Genomic DNA, 18,542 nt, shown 5'->3' on the forward strand with positions numbered 1-18,542 from the left:
TGATTGTCAAAATTAAACGTGTTTACTACTGTAGGTATAGAACATTATACATGAAAAATGTACACAATGTATCGCAGAATCGAAATTTGATATAACATATAGTGTTGTTTTATTTAAAATAAGCAAGTTGACATTCATTTCGGGTATAATCGGAAGAAGTATTTTCTTGACGATATTTTTAGTCATAGATCACCTCCACTTTAGTATGATATCCAAATTTTAACTTTTTCCTGTGACGATTTGTGACACGTGTGAAATGACGATTTTCAAGACGCGGATAGAGGTCCATATTTCTGGGACACTTTGTATACACTGCTACATTCATAACGTAAACAACAGTCAGTAAAAAAAATCCAAAACTTACTAAGACAAATTTAATTTATTGAAAAAAATCATCATCAATTTCCGGGGAGTAAGAAACATTTTTTGCGCAGAAATTGTTTGACATTTGACATTCCTGACAACAATTTTCGTTTTCGAAAGTTGACATTTCAAGTTAGCAATATGTCAGATAAAGTTGACCTGAAATTCAATATGGAATCATAAAAGTAAAATAAAAAACATCGTTACTCCATTTAAAACAATGAAGTTGTCATCAATTTCCGACACTTCCAGAAGTGCCGCCATTTTGAAAATATGTTCGATCGATAGAATTTGCGTTCAAATGGCTTCACGTCAAGCTGTGATCATCTAGCTTTCGCGAATTTCTAATGTGGACACTCGACTAAAGACACCCTGTATTTATAACAACTGGAAACGAATAACAGGCGAACTTAATCCATCCGAACGATCCAAAACCACAACGACGAACAGTGAAATTAAAAAAATTAACCGCTACTCAACGACCAAACGTTCACTCACTCATCACTCTTATTGTTATTGCGATCAAGTTCTTGGTCCGGTCATGGCCGCTTTATTACGAGGTCACACGACGGCGAAAGAAGGCGGAACTTTATGTGTTCTCTTCAATTTCTCCTCTAATTTGTTGAATATCTTCACACTGTTATACATAGAGGTATAGTGCAGTGTGTCTAATTTTATCCCTTGAAACGAAGCAGACTAAGTGGCTGAATATGCTTAAATCATATAGTTGTCTTGTAATTCTAGCAGCTTTCTGCGGTTGCGTTACACCCGAAAATCGTAAGTATTTAAGCCTATTTCTATACTTACAATAATCCCCCGGTTTTGGACACTACAGTACTCCAGGTTACAACTAACGTTTCTCTTATTTCTTCGGGAAGTTTAAAGTATATTCAAAAGGAAATGCACGTTGTTCCGTATCGTTATATTCAAATTTTAGAACCATTAACTAGACTTAATTCTAACACTAAAAAGACAAAAGTGGTAGGTTGATATTTATTTCTATCAACGTTACAACCCTATAAAATTATTAAAATAAATAAACATATTTAAATTCGAAAATCAAATAAGAACGTGCTTTTTCACAAATATTTGATTAATAGTATTTTCAAAATGTCCTTGGGGAATACTAGCTTGAGCTCGTATGCCGTGGATGCCATGGAATTATTGGAGCGTGGTCAGCAAGAGGTCCAACTATTACGCGAAAATAAGCGTGAAACAACGAGCGCACTTCATCCGTTAGCATACCTTGTATACGATGAGCAGCAGAGCAGTCTGAAAATGTTATTAATTAAATATTTGTGAAAAAGTACATTTTCATCTAGTTTTCGAACGGAATTATGTTGTTTATTTTTATAACTTCATAGAGCTGTAACTATGGAACGAATAAAAACCGACCTACCACTTTTGTGTTTTGTAGTCTTCGAATTAAGTCTACTGCACTCAAATTCGGTTATAGCGCACCTAGTTGTAGCGGTCCTTTTTGACGAACTAAATGTCAGGAATTTACAGGGTGTTTCAATAAGGGAAGACTCCGGCTATATGTGGACAACTACTTATTTTGGAGTCTTAAAAGAAAAAAATATTACGACTAAATCGGCTATGCAAAAAACGTTGAAAAATATTTTAAAGTCCGTAACTATTCCGCTAGGGGGCATTTTACATGGTTACTCAATAAAATGCGATTTTTTAAACGGACATCAAAAGTTCCTTCACCCTTTAATTTCAAAAATTCAAAATTATCTTTCTACAGAAGTTGTCGGAAATTATCCCAGAAATTGATATGTTATATTAAAAATACACTTTTACGAAGTTGTTTGTGTGTCATGTAAAAGCTCCCCGTAGCGGTATAGTTATGAACTAGAAATCATTTTCCAGCGATTTCTCATGGCCGATTTAGTTATATATTTTTTTCCTTAAAACTCCACAATAAATAGGTTCCCAGATATAGCTGACGTCCTCCTTTGTTTGAACACCCTGTGCAAAGTGTCTATTTTATTATGTTTTATTTTTGTTCGGATATAACGAACACCTTTACAACAAACCATCTGTTTTAGCGAACCCTTTTTGAGGAAGTATTTGCAGGTTCGATCGGTTACAACAAAACAATGTCTATTAAAAAGACCATTTGAAAATTTTATTAGGCTAGTTTTAGACTATTTTTTGCCAAGATGATCTCGACTCAGAAAAATCCTCATGTAATGAACCATAGTCGATTTTACACAATTTTGGACTCTGAATAGAAGGAAGAACTCGTAGATTAAGATGACGAAAGAAACGTTCCGTTGTCACAGTGGATTAAGAAGCATAATAATGTGGATTTAAAAATGGATAACGATTTACTAACAACCGATTTTCGACAAATTACATGGCTTTGTTGAAAGCTGACTACTTTACAGTACCAAATAAATAGTATGTTTGAATATAGTAGTAATATAATGTACTAAATCGGTATTACATAGGTACGAATAAAATAGAAGGGTTCCTCTTACTTTTCTTTTCTTTTTAACTGGTGTATAAATCTTAATTATGTATATACAAATAAAAAAAAATTCAATACATAAGAATTTTTAAGGCGAACATATGTGTATATACATACATATGTACATATTTACTAAAGTTACATATAACAAACGTGCGGCTATAGTGAACAAAATCTCTGGTCTCCTCAGGTCCCCTATAACCAAAATCGACTGTATTTGCTTACACAATTTGAACATAACGATACAGAACACCTTGTATAGGCAGCATGTTTGGACACTAGAACTATTTAAAAATCATTCACGTTTACACATGATTTCGGTCCCTATTTTATTTTTGGAATCGCCATGTAATGCACAAGTTAATGTTTCCCAAAAGGGAGAAAGGTACATATCCAAGCAACATAAACAAACAAATTGCCCTTTTATTGTTCTAGTATTTTTCTAGCATTTTACTACATAAAACAATGCCATATCAATGATGAAAACGTTAACCAGTGTATCAGAGACTCCACTAACTATCTCATTGCAAATATGAGGAATGGAATTCCAGAACTTGAATTAGAAGATCCCGAACCAGTTGTAATCGATCAAATTCAGTTAGCTATAGGAACTGGACCTGACGGCTACAGAGCTATTTTCAGAGATATTGAAGCATATGGCGTTAGTAACTGTACAGTAACAGCTGTGAGGTGAGATCCGATTAGACTTTTACAACCATTAATGACCAAAAATTATTATAAAGTAATAAATGCTTAGAATTAATAGAAATTCACCCGTGTGATTAACAGCTTTTTTATTTATTACATTTTTTGGTTGGTTTTGGATTATACCGAGTGTCTATTTTTGCTCTTATCCTTTGTGCTATCAAAACAGCTGTAGTTACGAAAAGTTGCCTCATTTACTACTAAATTATGCGATAAGCACGAATTGGTTGAGATGGATTTTTGATGCAGAAAATTTGACAAAACCACTGAAGTTTGACCAAAAATTGCAGGACAATTAAAAAGTGTTCAATTATTATACAATAATTATTATATGTGTTAATTTGTGTTCACTGAAATATCTGGATGATTTGTGACTTTTGTATAGAAAATTAAACAATTAATTTTTAGGTCTGACATAGAAACAAACCAATTTCAATTCACCATCTATATACCAAAAATCACGGCACGAGCTAAATACGAATCTAGTGGTATTCTGATCCTCGTAAGGGCTTCGGGAGGAGGAAATTATTGGGGCGAATATGGTATGTAAGGTATCGCAAGTAAAGTGGGTGAAGCATAAATTTCAGAGCAATGTCAACAAAATACGTGTTAAATAATTTAAAATAATATTAAAAATGTCTGCTATCCTATTTTGAAGGATAAATTCATTTCTGACTTAACATGTGATACTGTGAAATGTATTGCAGAGTGTTATTTAAAACGTGTATATATCGATAATACATCTACACGTTATTTAACGTAAAATATTCGGAAATCGATCGATTTCCAAAATAGCAACTATTTCACTACTGCATATTACATCCAAGCAAACATTGCAATACTCCTAAAATTTTTTTACACACTGTATGAATATATAGCCTGATTGGAGATTTAGTAGAAAAAACTTAGAGGCGTATTTTTGAAGTTAAAATAAGACCTTTGTTGCTATAAACATAGGCCCAAAAATGCTAAGTGTATTGTCATTTGGCTTTCTTTATTTCGTTTTCTTTTAATAATAATCAGTTTTCTGCCTGCAACGTTCCTAAGAGTATTAAATTTCGACAAATTCAACAGAAAACGCGTAGAATTCTAAAACAACTTAGTCATAGTTTACTATGAATTTTGATAATGACAATAATTTAACACTCCATACAGGATGTTTTCTAAATATTTGCTGAAAATTTAGGGGGCTATTCTCTGAGTAATGTTAAGAATGTTTTGTCCTTTGACGATTTTAGGAAAAATGCTTTGTTCTCTAGATACAAGGCCATAAATGTTTACTGACTAATTTTTTTCTTTTTTATTTAAATGGTTAAATAAGCATAGCATGATAGTGTGAATATTGAAAACAACACTATTAAACAAGATGAACGTTACTTAATTTGAATACATTTCCAAATTTGTTACTTTTAATGTTTTTTTTTTTTATCATGAATACCCATACGAATGATGAGATGACTGACATACATTTCATGTATGGACTTGCCGATGGAAATTCGTTACGGGTCAGGTAATTTTACATTAAACGATTTCCGAATTGTAATGTTCCCAATCGAAAAATGTTTGAAAAAAATCATGTACGTCTTTGTCAAATAGGTACATTAAAAGGAAATGGAGGTGCTGAAAGACCAGAGTGATAGTGAGAACAGCAGAATTCGAAGAAAATATGCTAAACGTAATAGAGGAAAATCCAGGTACTTCTAATAGAAAAATTGGAAGGGTTTTGGATGTTAGTAATAAAAATGTGTGAAAAGTTTTGAGGGAAAATTTCTTGTACCCTGTATCCGTACTATATACAACGTGTTCGGGCTCTTTTTCCTGTAGATGTTCACTTACCGATTGCATTTTGTCAATGGCTTTTGCACACATTGGTGCAAATTTCGCAACTACTGTCGTTGATTCTTTTTGCTGATGAAGTAAATTTCTCAAGAAATACAATAAGAAATGTTCATAACAATCGTGTATTAGCCGAAGAAAATCCATACTAAGTATTAGAAGTAAATTTTTAACACCAATTTTCGTTAAACGTTTGAAATTGTGGGTGATTGACTAATTGGACCAATATTTCTACCTGAAAGACTTACAGGCGCAGTTTATCGCAATTTTTTGGAACAATCGCTTATTGAATTCCTTGAAGATGTACCAGTGATAACCAGAAATGTTCTGTGGTTTATGCACGATGGAGCATCAGCGTATGTTAGTAGGATTGCTCGCGAATTTTTAATGGAAACATATGGAGATCGCTGGGTTGGTCGTGGCGGATCTCACTTACGGCCAGCTAGATTCCCAGACTTGAACCCTATGGACTATTCCTTATGAGACCATCTAAAATTATTAGTTAATACTAGTTCAGTGGGAAAGTGGAAGATATGAGAAATCGCATAACTGATAGGTGCAATACAATAGAAAACAGTTCTGGTATTTTTGAAAAAGTTCGGCTGTCAAAGAAGAGAAGACTAGAAACATGCATCCAAGCTGGCGACAGTAATTTTGAACGATTTTTGTAGCTTTTAATAAATTCCATGAAAAACAATTTCATCTTGTATCTTGGGAACAAAGCATTTTTAATAAAATCGTGAAAGGACAAAAAATTCTCAAAATTACTCAGAGAATAGCTCCTTAAATTTTTCCCTAACATTTAGGAAACAGAGTGTATATCGAAAACTAAGCATTTGGACACGTTTATTCTAAAAATCTCATATTTTCACCTCAAAAATATGTCTCTAAATTCTTTATACTAAGTTTTGAATCGTTCGGTATACAATGTGTTACATTTAACATGGAACATCGAAATATCTCGAATACTAGGCATCCTGTAAAGAAATATTTAGTTTCAAGCCTTAATTATTCTGAGAAAGAAATGCATTGGTGCTAAAGTTGTTTTCCCTTCACTATTCTGTGGTGAAATAGAAAGTTCTTAATCGTAATTTTAACGCTAGATCTATAGGCATATTCAGTCCGGTGAATTGATCTGTTAGATCTTCAGATACTACTTCTCTGGGTTTGCTGACGTGGGGATATATCAAAAATCAGATTTATAAAGAAACACCAACGATACGTGAGAATATTATTCTAGGCATTATAAAAGCTTATGCCGATATTCCAGAATACACACTTCGTAATAAGTCCTTTAAAACACCGATAATAAGTTCAGGAACACCATTTTGAGCATTTACTTTAATTAAAAGATTACAAAAGTTCACGCTTTCGTTAATTCTAATGTAGATATCAAACCTTCGCGTAAAACAGGAGCGAAAGAAAAATTGAAGTTCGTTAATTGCAATATTTTCTAGCACGAATAGAAAAAAATGTTACGAAAAAATATTTCTTATTTGTAGTTGTATCTTCCAAATCAGTAAAAAAAATGCGGATAATTATTTTAAAAAAAGTGAACCCCCTCCCCGCCTTCACAGAGGTGGAGGAGAATCAATTTTAGCACCAATGCATTTTCTCCTCCAATCGATTAAAGTTTGATACTAAACATTTTTTTATAGGCTACCTAGTACTCGAGATATTTCGAGATTCCAGGTTCAATACTACACCTTATATTACATACATATGTATATACAGTAGGTACATAAAATATAGAATAAATGTAATTAAAAATCAGGCGTTTGTTTTTTGGAAAAATGCGGAGACACATCGATTGTTATTTTTTGTAACGGTTTTTTTTTATGGAAAATGCACGTACAGAGCGACTCAAAAACAAGTCACGACCACCAATTTCATTTTTTCAATTAGAAAAACTTATTTTTCATTTCATTTTTGAATTCTACATCGAATTCTTAGTATATTTTATGTAGCATGTCGCTATACCTAATCTTAATCGTTATCGAGAAATTTATGTCTGATTTTTAATTGAATTTATTCCATACTTCATGTGCAGTGTACGTATTTATTTTTTATTTCAGAGGGTGTCAAAGTTAAATCATACATTAAGGCAGATAGAGAAATCGGCCAGGATGGCTTAACTTATTTACGGCTGCAACAAATTAAAATGGATTTTAATGTTAGAGATATTAAGATGGGAGTGGATGGAATTCACAATGGTAACAGCGTGCTCCGTAAGTTCTGTTGCTTTGCAAACAGGAACGATATGTATTTCTTTTTCGTTTCACAGAGGCAGCTCTAAATCTTTTTATTAACTCAAATGCCCAGGAACTTTTGAAGGAAATGAAACCGCATCTGAAGAAGAAATTTTTATTGCTAATGAGTGACTTTATCTCGAATGTATTTAATAATGTTCCTTATGATGCTTTTCTAACAGAAGAATAACGATAGATTTGCTACCAATTTTAGTTTTAGTAAATTATTTTTTACTTAAGCGGTATTTAATTGGCTAAATTACAAAGGTTTGTCGACATTGAGCTTACAATGAGCACACATGCTAATTTATGTTATTTCACTTCAATACCTGGTTTAAATACATTTTTATTTGACTTTCCGGTTCTTAACTATGCATTAACGTGCTAACAAAAACTAGTAATTAATGTTCACCACAAAACAAACAATAAAATTAATATCTACAGCAAAGTTTCGCCCATTTTGATTTTGGTTTAATCTTTGTCTCTTTTGGTTAAATTAGAACAAACCTACGTAACTAGGGGGACACTGAACTTCTTACTTTAAAATTTTCAAAATTCCTACTTCTTCCAAACATTTGTTCACAAGAAATGACATAGATTGCACAATGTACATAAAATTGAAATTTTGTGCCAGTGGTCAGTTTTCCGCACTTTGTATTTCTATACATTAATACATAAATGACGCAGAGGTGCGGCATGGTTAAATTTCATGTCGATATTTGCAAATTCTGTGAAGCGCATTTCTACTTATGTGTAAATCCCATCACTATAGTTATTCTCAGAAAACCCAATGTTAATTGATTTGCATACAGCGGGTCCCTAATTGGTGTTGAATATACATACAGTAATGGACGAAAGTACATTGACAAATGATTTTTAGACACAATTTTTATTTTACTCACTCTATTAGAAATTCAGTTCAACTATAATGTTGCATGATCATTATCACGTCAAAACTCAAACGTTTAGTTAAACGACTTTTCAATATAAAAATATGAGCTTGACTATTGGAATTAAAAATGTATTTTTAATATAAGTTACGTTTAACATTTGGGAACGTAACCATTATCTTGAATCACAGAGTGATATCTTCTTGGCATTGACCCAAGACGATTGTTAATGTAAGAGGCTTCGAAATTATGCCATTTTTCTTCTAAGTGTGCAAAGAGTTCATTCTTATTTAAGTAAAATTTCTTGTCTTAATTAGTCGCTTCAAGTGATTCCACATGTTGTCGATAGGATTTAAATCAGGGGACTGTGATGGCCACTTCAGAACACGCTTTTTTTCTTCACATAAAAATTGTTTTGTCAATGTAGATCTGTGTTTGAGGTCGTTATGTCGCTGAAAAGTGAAATATCGCGGCATATCATCCATCATATAAGGTAACAACATTTTTCAGTATATCCTTATATATAAATTTACCAATGCCGTCTTTAATTCCATGTAGCGGGCCTATTCCAAATCCAGGAAAACAACCTCACACTATCACAAATCGCTATGTTTACCGATGGTTTAGATATAGTCGAGATTAATTCTTTTACCGCATAGATGAAACACATAGTTGATACCATCAGATCCAATCAAATTGAATTTTGATTCGTCAAAAATTAGTGTTTTTCAATCATCAATGTTTAGTGCAAATTCTATTCGGGCCTTCCGATTTTTTTTGGAAAGCGATGTATTTTGGGCTGGGAAAACTTCCAAACAAGTTAAGATCATCCGAGTTTCTTTTAGTAGTTTTTGTCGAGACATTAGTTATTTCTTTCACGGTAATTTAATTTTTCATCTGTCTTGGCGTTTTGAATGAATCTTTAGATAAGATAATTTTGATCAACCTAATTGTTCTAACTACAAATTTTCTAGGCGGCCACCTCTTTGGGTATCCTCAGTTGTCCCCTTCTGTTTATATTTGTTGATAATTGCCCAAACTGCTTTACATTTGAGATATAAAGTTTTTGTTATATTCACTTGTCGGAAACCATCAGTGTATCAGTGAATAACTTTAGTTTTTAACTTTTAACAAGATTTGACTGAAGTTTACTCAACAAAGAATCAATGCAAAATTGCAGTCTATATATTTTAACCAAACAAAAAACTAAATTGTTTTGATAAGCCTTTTTTTATCAATAAACTCAAAATAAATATTCTAAATATATTTTCATTTATCGGCATAGAATTTGTTTATAAAGCAAAGAAATTAAAATTTATTTTCTAGAAAATTTTCAGGGAGTTTTTGAATTATCTATATATTTTTGTCTATTACTGTAGGTATTTGTTACCTTGGTAACCTTAATAGATAGAATTTCGAATAAAAGGGAAAATCGTGAGCTTCGTGTCATTTCGATTTGTAAGAATTTTGAAAAACCTGAAATTATCAAAAGAATTCAAATAGAGAAGAACTCGGCTATAACCAACCTTCAACGGACTTGGCTGTCCGTTCATTATATGCGGAGGTTTGTTAGAGGCGACCGAGGAAAAAAGCTTTTTGATTTAAAATCTTCGTTTTGACCAAATCCCACATTACACAATTTCTCATTGTAATAAAGAGGTGTATATACATACAGGGTGTTCAGCGCTAGGTGAACTCCCTTTAAAGAGACATACGTTTTTATCGCTTGGTATAAATTTTATTCATAATTAAATTTGGGTTTTTCTACGTTTTTTATTTAAAAAAAAAAACGTGTTTTGGAGCAAGTGCCTACGGGCATTCCTTTGTAAGATATTTGAAGTTCAAATTTTGTTGAATGTCTTGAAAAATAACATTAAAGTACATATTTAATCGTACAGTACGGTAAAATAAATGATAAAAAATTGATATAGTTAAATAAAAATGTGAAGATTAAAAAAAAACATAAGAATCGAAGATTAATTGAACGTTTTAATATTTTTTCATTTCATGTACTTTTAAGTTATTTTTCAAGACATGCAGCGAATTTTAAACTTAAAATATCTTAAAAAGGAATGCACGTAAGGACTTGTAGCAATACTTTTTTTTTATAAAATATGTAGGAAAATACAAATTTAATTATAAATAATTTTTATATCGGGTGATAAAAAAGTTATGTCGTTTTAAAAAGGGCTCACTTAGTGCTGACCTACACCCTTGCCCTCTACAATATGCATAAAAAATGTAAACGAATTCTGATTTTCTGCTCCTAAAAATGCCCGAATGCCACATTTTGTTCAGATAATAACATTACAAATCAAGTAATTAATTACTTTCCTCTTTTAAATCTTCACTTTGATTTCCTGTGTTTTCAAAACCGTCCATTTTTAGATTAAGGTAAATTGGGTTAAATCATCATATTTTCAGAAACCTGTGGTAGAATTTTGTACGGATTTTTTAGAGACACGTTGTATATTAAATGGAAAAAAAACAATAAAAATTGGAAAAAAAATTACAAAAATCTGAAACAAAATCGAAGTTTTGGGTAGAAAAGAAGACCGTAATTTTACTCTGCACCTTGCGGTTCTTTAACATATTTTCAGTTATTTTGTTTAGAAAAAAACTGTTTCATTTAAGAACATTTCTCTTTCTGGAGAAGTGATGTGTATATAATATGCTACGATCTTCAAAACAGAAATTGTTTCTTGAGCTGTGGCGATTAAAACTTCACCACTTCTGCCAAATCCCTCTCTATTACTTGAACCGTTTTCGTAGTAATCATTGGCAGTTATTTGAACATTGTCGGTATCACTAGGAAATTAAGCAATTTTCGCATGTTCATCAATTATATTACATTCATCATTTAAGTTAATTTCCTTAAAATCAGACGCGTGCCGACCCATTCGCTCAAATCTCAAGCAGGTCGGTCCCAGCAGCATTTCCCGACGGTTCGTTATAACCGAGCTCGACTCAACTAATAGAAAAAGAGAAATAATAATAAATATGGTATTTTATAACTGAGTGTTCGATATATTTGAGTTTGTTATAACCGAATAAAAATACTTTAACTTTCTAGGAACTTGAACGGGACTTTTTTGATCATTCGTCATAACCGCGTATTCGTTACAGCCGTGTTCAGCTCCTGCACAACACACCAATGGAAGCGTATTCGTATTAGAAGTGAACATCTATTTTTTAAAATAAAAGATAGCAGAATGTAACGAGAGGTATTCCAACTTTTCAAAAATGTTGTTAGTTCCTTATTTGACACTTTTTGCAAAATAATTCTGCAATATCGCCAATCGCTACATCAAGTGTCTATGCTTAATACTAACTATTATTTAATGTTAACGAAACTATGGAGAATTTCCACATTACGACAGTATGACTAAAACATTCAACAAAAAGTATGTACGAAGACACGCAATTAATTTTCAATAGTACATCATTATTCATTAGTGTTTTCCCACTTTTTTACGTTGTGCTTCGGCAGGTGCTGATTTGGTGTAGAATTTGCTAATTGCAGTTACCATAATTCCTGCTTCGTCTTTAAAAATCATCAATCGATGGCGAAGCCATCACTCATCATCATTTTCCTATAAAAGCTCATTTTGATGCGGGAAAAAAGTTATTTTAATAGTTCGCCGCTTCATGCAAACATTTACCATGGTCAAGTCCAAAGTGCTATTTGCCGGTTTATTGTTTTTTTTTCTCATTGATGATTTTGGGTATCTCGTCAATTCAGCTATACGTAAGTAACTTACTGTTGTTTTTAATTATGTGTATAAAGTTTCCTCGAAACTCAACCACTCTCAACTTCTCAGATTGCCATATTATTATTCACAATTAGGATAACTTGTGATTCTTTCATCCATATGTTGTTAAATGTCAATCACAATATCTTTGTGCCGCCGTGAAGATATTACATTTGTGAACATGTTATCACTCATTTTTTCTGACAGCTGACTACATAAAGGTATGCCACAGAAGCGATCCTAATCTGCCAGCCTGCATAAAAGAGTCTGTGGAAGCATTGAGGCCAGTTCTTCAGAAAGGAATCCCGGAACTAAATGTACCCCCTTTGGATCCCTTCACAATGCCGAAAGTGGTCATTTTTGATGGAGTACAAGTTCCTAATTTGAAGGCATCTATGGAAAATTTGGAGGTTACTGGACTAGGAAACTTTGAAGTTTCAAAAGTGAAGTAAGATCGAATTTTTCTCAACGTACAAAAAATACTTTTTAATATGAAGATATATGAAAATATATTATGTTACACTGTCATAAGGAAGCGAAATAAGTTCTTATTCACTATTGATTTAAACGTCTTATTTTAGCTTTTCCAGCTCCTAAGCAATCCATTATTCACCACAGAATTGGAATTTTCCGAAATTTTCCTTTAATTTAGTGTATGAGAGATTTTTTCTTGCAGATTGGATGTTGACAAGAAAATTTTTCGTGTAGCTGTGAAAATTCCCTTCTTAGATATGAAAGGTGACTATGATTTTGACTCTAAACTCTTAGGAGCTCAAGTGAAATCTGTTGGAAACATACACGCTAATGCCAGTAAGTATTAATTTCAATATTCTGTGTCCCCTTTCTCAATTTATGCTACTTCTACAGATTTAGGCAGAATTAAGAGCGTAAATCGAATACAAACCGAAAAAAAAACAAAATTAAGATATTGTTCCTATAAACGCTTCTGTGATAACTTGGTAGTTTTCCGGATATTCAATTAAATATACTCCCAAGCATAAAATTAGGGTCACTTGGTAATTTGCATTTAATGTAATAACTCATAATTTATTCAATATTTTTCCACCTATAACATAATTTATTGACTTTATGCGGTTTTTTTGTGATGATTGCTCTAATAAAAGGGTATTTTTCTAGTTGCTACGAAATAATTAAATTAAAGAACATGTATTTATCGCGAGCATGAAAATATTTGTAGATCTAAGTACCGAGTATTTCCTACTCTAGTAGTAATAACAATTTGTAGACGACGAGGAATTCTTCGAATCGAGTTTTACATTACAGTCTACAGAAGAATGTCCCATTTCTGCTACAGCATTTCATGTCATTTTTAGGCACATGTTTCTGCTAGTGTCCCTTTATCTCATCCCAAACCTGCTCTATCGGAATCAAATCCGGATTTCGAGCAGGCCAGACGAATGGCTTAATTTGGAACTCGTTAAGAAAAGCGATAACCATACGAGCAATGTAGGGCCATGAATTATCATGCATAAAAGTTGCGTTCTCCCCATAAATAACCATGAACATTGTCTTCTAAAACCTCTGTCAGGTCCCTGTACGTATTCGGAGTCTCATTTTAGATGAAATCTAACTTTGTAGGAGCTCCAAAAAAATTCTTTCCCAAATCCACACTTGGGCATAAATCTCGTCTGGTTGTCGTTTCACTTTTACACATCTCTCGGGGCTCGTAAGATAAAATTAAGTTTCCTCAGAAAACAATACGCGACTCCAATCCTTTACTGTTCAAAGTAAGTGTTCTTGTGCAAAATTCAATCTAATGTTTACGAGAAAACAGAGGCCCCGTAGCTCTTGCTCAAAAGGATAATCCTGAAGCATGAAGTCGCTCCCTAACTACTTACCTAGTCTACTAGCTTTCGTTTATATTTCTCACTTCTTGCAGATGAGTTCAAAGGGAAACTGCCCTAGCCATTTTGGTTTTTCAAAGCAATAGACACGAGAAAGCGTTGATTTCTAGTTGTCGTAGCCCTTCCTTCTTCTGATCCGGGTTTTCGAATGAGCAGCTCAGTTTCTTCATACCGCTGAAGTACTGATTGCACATTATAATATATAGTTTTTATTTTATATTGTCTAATTTATAGATAGATTTACTCTGTCCGCGACCATCTTCTATATTCGCCGCTATTTGTGGCGCAACGATAGAATTTAAAAGTATTTTAACGAAATTACAAAATAACAATGATAATAAAACCAGTAGTAGAAATTGCAATAGGCAGATAAAAACACAGAATTTAAAAAAAGCCGTTATCGCATTTCAGAAATTTTGGTACGAAGCCTCTTTTTATTAGAAGACCCCCAGAATTCGCCTATACAAACTTTAAGGAATTTTTCGATTAATCAAATTTTATGCTCGAGAATATATAAGCGTCACATACAGGGTGGACCATAATCGACTCTCAATATGGGCGTCTTGGACACCGTGGAAGATACAGTCGGTAAAATGAAGGCAAAGTTGCGTCTTGATGAGAGGAGTACTTTGGCATTTTAATTTTTAACAGTTTTTCAACACCGCCATCAACTTTTTTTTTTCAAATAGGGACCTGACCGTTTTTTTTATAAATTCTATTAGTAATTGATACTTGAAAAATAACCATATATCACAATTGCCGATTTGCGATGTCTAAATAAAAAATTATAATTGCCAAGATTTTGAAAATATATTTTAAACGTTCTGGTTGTTCCTACATTCAAAGAGCATTTTCAAATTAATTTTATGAAGGGAAATAATACTACCGATTAAATACTAAAAACCGATAACTTAATTTTCAAGAATTTTTTTTTCTGAAATGAACATAAATAACAAAAATAAATAGAAATAATACTTTTGATCTCGATATCGCAAATCGACGAGTGCGATACATGGTTTTTCTCGAATTATCTATAAATAGCCGTATTCGTAAAAAATCGGTCAACTCCCTATTTAAAAAAAAAATGTATAATAGTATTGAAAAACTGACACGTCATATCTACGAAAAACTATTTACATGTTATAGCACAGGAAAAGCTGCTCTAAGAAAGCGTTCTCCATTTTCATATTTCTATATAATTTAAAGCAGAAAAAAGCAATTATCGGCTTTTTTCGAATATCTCCGGAAGTAGTTAGATTTTTTTTAAAAAGGCAAAGTACTCTTCTTATAAAAACACAAATTTGCCTCCATTTAACTTAATCTCTATTTTCTACAGTTTCCGAGATCCCTAGGTTCAGAATCGAATATGGGACACCCTATATAATTTTACACTTCCATGTCTTCTAACATGCTTTGTCAAATATCAAAATTTTGTCATATGTTAGCATGTATGTCTTTAAAATAGCCTTGAAAAATCAAGGCTATTTTATGAAAGCTTTGAAAATGCCATATTACAAAAAAAAAAAACTAAAAGCAGCTGCTAAAACCAAACTTACTTTACTAGAGTGACAAAATAACTTTGTTGCACTCAATGGTTAAAAGTTGCATTTCCATTCTAAGTTCGCAGTCATTTTACCGATCTCGTTAGAAACTCTCCTATACTCAAATCAGTGCGATATAGTGCAGTTTTTCGTACCCGAGTAGAAAAAGTATTAAGTCTACTAATTACTGGCCCTTTTTATAGCTGACATTGAAGGGCAAGCTGTGATGCAGGGAAGTGTAGACGAGAAGAATCGACTACAGTTTGATTCTATTGTTTGTAGGCTAAAGATTGGCGATTTCAGTGCTAATATGGATAACGTTCTCAATGAGGACTCTGTCTTAAGTAAGTCCTCCAAATATCACATAAACATTTAATGTTCCAATATCAGCTTCCTGTTTAATGTTACATAAATGAACACTTCTTTTCAGAACAAGCTGTGATACAACTTCTCAATAACTCCGACAAACAGCAACTCATTTTAATGGCTGCACCTTACATAGAAAAGCGATGTTCTGAGGTGCTGATGAAGACAAGCAACAAAATTTTGCAAAATTTCGATTATGACGAACTATTTCCTGCTTAATTCTTTATCATAAACATATATTCTTTGTTTGTGTCTAATGTTAATGAAACCAACATGTTTAATTTGCTGGAAATGGTATAAATTAAAATGATAATAATAAACAATAGTTACAATTTTTTTTCAATATTAGTTCTACGGTATGTTCTCGGATAGATGAATCGACTCTTGTAAGTGGTAAAAAAAATCGATTTAAATTTTTGAGGTTCAACCGTGCTTGGTTTAAGACTAATTTCTAACATAATTTCACTTTTAGAAAATCAAGTACGTTTTGAAAATTTTCAAAAAACGTTAAAGTGTCTTTTCTGTGGCAAATACGACACAATGTTATTAAGAAAAGTTGTTTAAAATTGCGGCCCAAACCCATAAATTAAATTTGAAAGTCCTCTGCTAACTTTAATCTCTCATCCTTTGTTGTACTTCTCAAATCAAAAGGCTCTATTTCTACCAATTTTTGATTTATTAAAATGAAAAATTATCATCTATTACTATACGGGGTATTTCCTAAGTACGGTACATAACTTCGGGAGCGTATTCTACAACTAAAATAAAGGTAATTTTGTTATATAAACTATATCCCAAAAATGCTTCGTTGCGGAAATACAGGGTGTGAAAATTTCATTAAAAAATTGCAATTTTTTAAATATTTCCGAAACTACTTGAGACATTTTAATGAAATTTTGTAGGGTTTGAGAGTTAGCAACGGTGCGTATTTTACACTAAAAACAATGACTGTTGTGTAATCACAAAAATGTGGTACGCCACTGTTCTTTTCCAATATTTTGTTCCTTTTTTAATTATGTGTTCGATTTGGAAGAAAAAAGGTCTCTTAACTTTTTTTCGTAGGATGCACCGTTTTCGAGTAAATAAATAAAAAACATTGTAGCTAAATTTTTTCATTCATTTTTATTATTCTTAAGAGAAGAAATACTTATATGAAGATATGAATTGTTTTGTTGTTTTGCACCGTTACTAACTCTCAAACCATTTAAAATTTCATGAAAATGTCTCAAGTAGTTTCGGAAATATTAAAAAAATTGCAATTTTTTAAAGAAATTTTCACACCCTGTATTTCCGCAACGAAGCATTTTTGGGATATAGTTTATATAACAAAATTACCTTTATTTTAGCTGTAGAATACGCTCTCGAAGTTCTATACCGTACTTAGGAAACACCCTGTATATTAGATAAATTAAAAAATACATAACTGCAAATTAAACTTAAAGCTGCACTAAATATCCTCCTCAATTTACACATTTTTCAATACGGTATAGGAATTCTTTAATACCTGGTTGTACATGTTCTTTAGAAAATAATCAATTTGCATTGGTTAACCTACCCTTAATATTTCTGCAACATTTGGAATGTATTTTTCGTAAATTATATATTTCATTCTTGCCTGAACAAAAAAATCTATTATCGTAAGGTCTGGAGTTACAGCCCGGATGTCCGGTCCATTCTCCCAAACCAATTTTCACCAAATTAGCCATTTAATCAAAAACAGTTTAATAAGAGATTATAACTTTTTAAATTTATCTAATAATAATAATTTAGCATTTTAATAAAAGAAAAATTGGTATGTAATTTTTTTGATTTGGGAAATACAAGAAAATGTGAGGAAGCAAAATTGGCCTAAGGCTTTCAAATTTGGTGTGCCAGCTTAGATTCCGATATTAAACAACTTTTCCTAATAACATTTTGTCGTATTTGACCTGGAAAAGACACTTTACAGGAAAATAGGTTTTTTTGACAATTTCGAAGACACATTTAATTTAAATACAGGCAGGCGTACCACAAGGTAGTGTTTTAGGGTCAGTCCTTCACCCGTTAGACACTAGCGATTTGCCTACATTCAATGAAAATGCTGTAGTTGCTATATTTGCAGACGACACTGCAATTTTGGCCGCGGGATGCAGCAACAATATTACGATTGAAAAGTTACAAAATGCCTTAACCGAAATCCAACGATGGACAATAAAATGGCGTATCAAGTTGAACGAAAACAAATCAATACATATTGATTTTACTAACAAACGAATCGAACATAAGCCAATATACATAAACCAACAAGTTGTCCCGTATGTGAATACAGCTAAATATCTTGGCATAACCCTCGATGCTACAATCAGGTGGCAATCACATGTCAAGAAAAAATGTGAAGAGCTTAAATCAAAGTACAGCAAAATGTACTGGTTACTGGGTAGACAATCACCCCTGTCAGTGTATAATAAGCTTTTGCTATATCAACAAGTCCTCAAGCCGGTGTGGACTTATGGTAGT

The 18,542-nt window shown here is 32.4% G+C and overlaps 2 protein-coding genes across 2 annotated transcripts; both read left to right on the forward strand.

The window, feature by feature from the left end:
- Positions 1-510: 510 nt before the first annotated feature.
- Positions 511-8,080, forward strand: Jhbp2 (Juvenile hormone binding protein 2). The gene is made up of 5 exons (XM_066285233.1): positions 511-1,140; positions 3,289-3,532; positions 3,956-4,089; positions 7,459-7,611; positions 7,668-8,080. The coding sequence occupies exons 1-5, from the start codon at positions 1,074-1,076 to the stop codon at positions 7,820-7,822; spliced, it is 753 nt and encodes a 250-aa protein (XP_066141330.1). The 5' UTR covers positions 511-1,073; the 3' UTR covers positions 7,823-8,080.
- A 4,012-nt stretch (positions 8,081-12,092) lies between these two features.
- On the forward strand, positions 12,093-16,378 carry LOC136340837 (circadian clock-controlled protein daywake-like). Its single transcript, XM_066285232.1, has 5 exons — positions 12,093-12,270; positions 12,482-12,722; positions 12,951-13,084; positions 15,884-16,024; positions 16,111-16,378. Exons 1-5 carry the CDS (start codon positions 12,171-12,173, stop codon positions 16,263-16,265), a joined length of 771 nt encoding a protein of 256 aa, XP_066141329.1. The 5' UTR covers positions 12,093-12,170; the 3' UTR covers positions 16,266-16,378.
- The last annotated feature ends 2,164 nt before the right edge of the window (positions 16,379-18,542 follow it).

This window comes from Euwallacea fornicatus, chromosome 8 (assembly GCF_040115645.1).
Source record: "Euwallacea fornicatus isolate EFF26 chromosome 8, ASM4011564v1, whole genome shotgun sequence".
NCBI lineage: Eukaryota > Metazoa > Arthropoda > Insecta > Coleoptera > Curculionidae > Euwallacea > Euwallacea fornicatus.

Bases quoted from the DNA above. Each gene is read 5' to 3' on its own strand.
- Jhbp2 (XM_066285233.1), top strand. From the start codon at position 1,074: ATGCTTAAATCATATAGTTGTCTTGTAATTCTAGCAGCTTTCTGCGGT. The intron at 1,141-3,288 runs GTAAGTATTTAA...GTATTTTTCTAG, and splicing joins TTGCGTTACACCCGAAAATC to CATTTTACTACATAAAACAA. The intron at 3,533-3,955 runs GTGAGATCCGAT...ATTAATTTTTAG, and splicing joins TGTACAGTAACAGCTGTGAG to GTCTGACATAGAAACAAACC.
- LOC136340837 (XM_066285232.1), top strand. From the start codon at position 12,171: ATGCAAACATTTACCATGGTCAAGTCCAAAGTGCTATTTGCCGGTTTA. The intron at 12,271-12,481 runs GTAAGTAACTTA...TTTTTCTGACAG, and splicing joins TCTCGTCAATTCAGCTATAC to CTGACTACATAAAGGTATGC. The intron at 12,723-12,950 runs GTAAGATCGAAT...TTTTTCTTGCAG, and splicing joins TTTGAAGTTTCAAAAGTGAA to ATTGGATGTTGACAAGAAAA.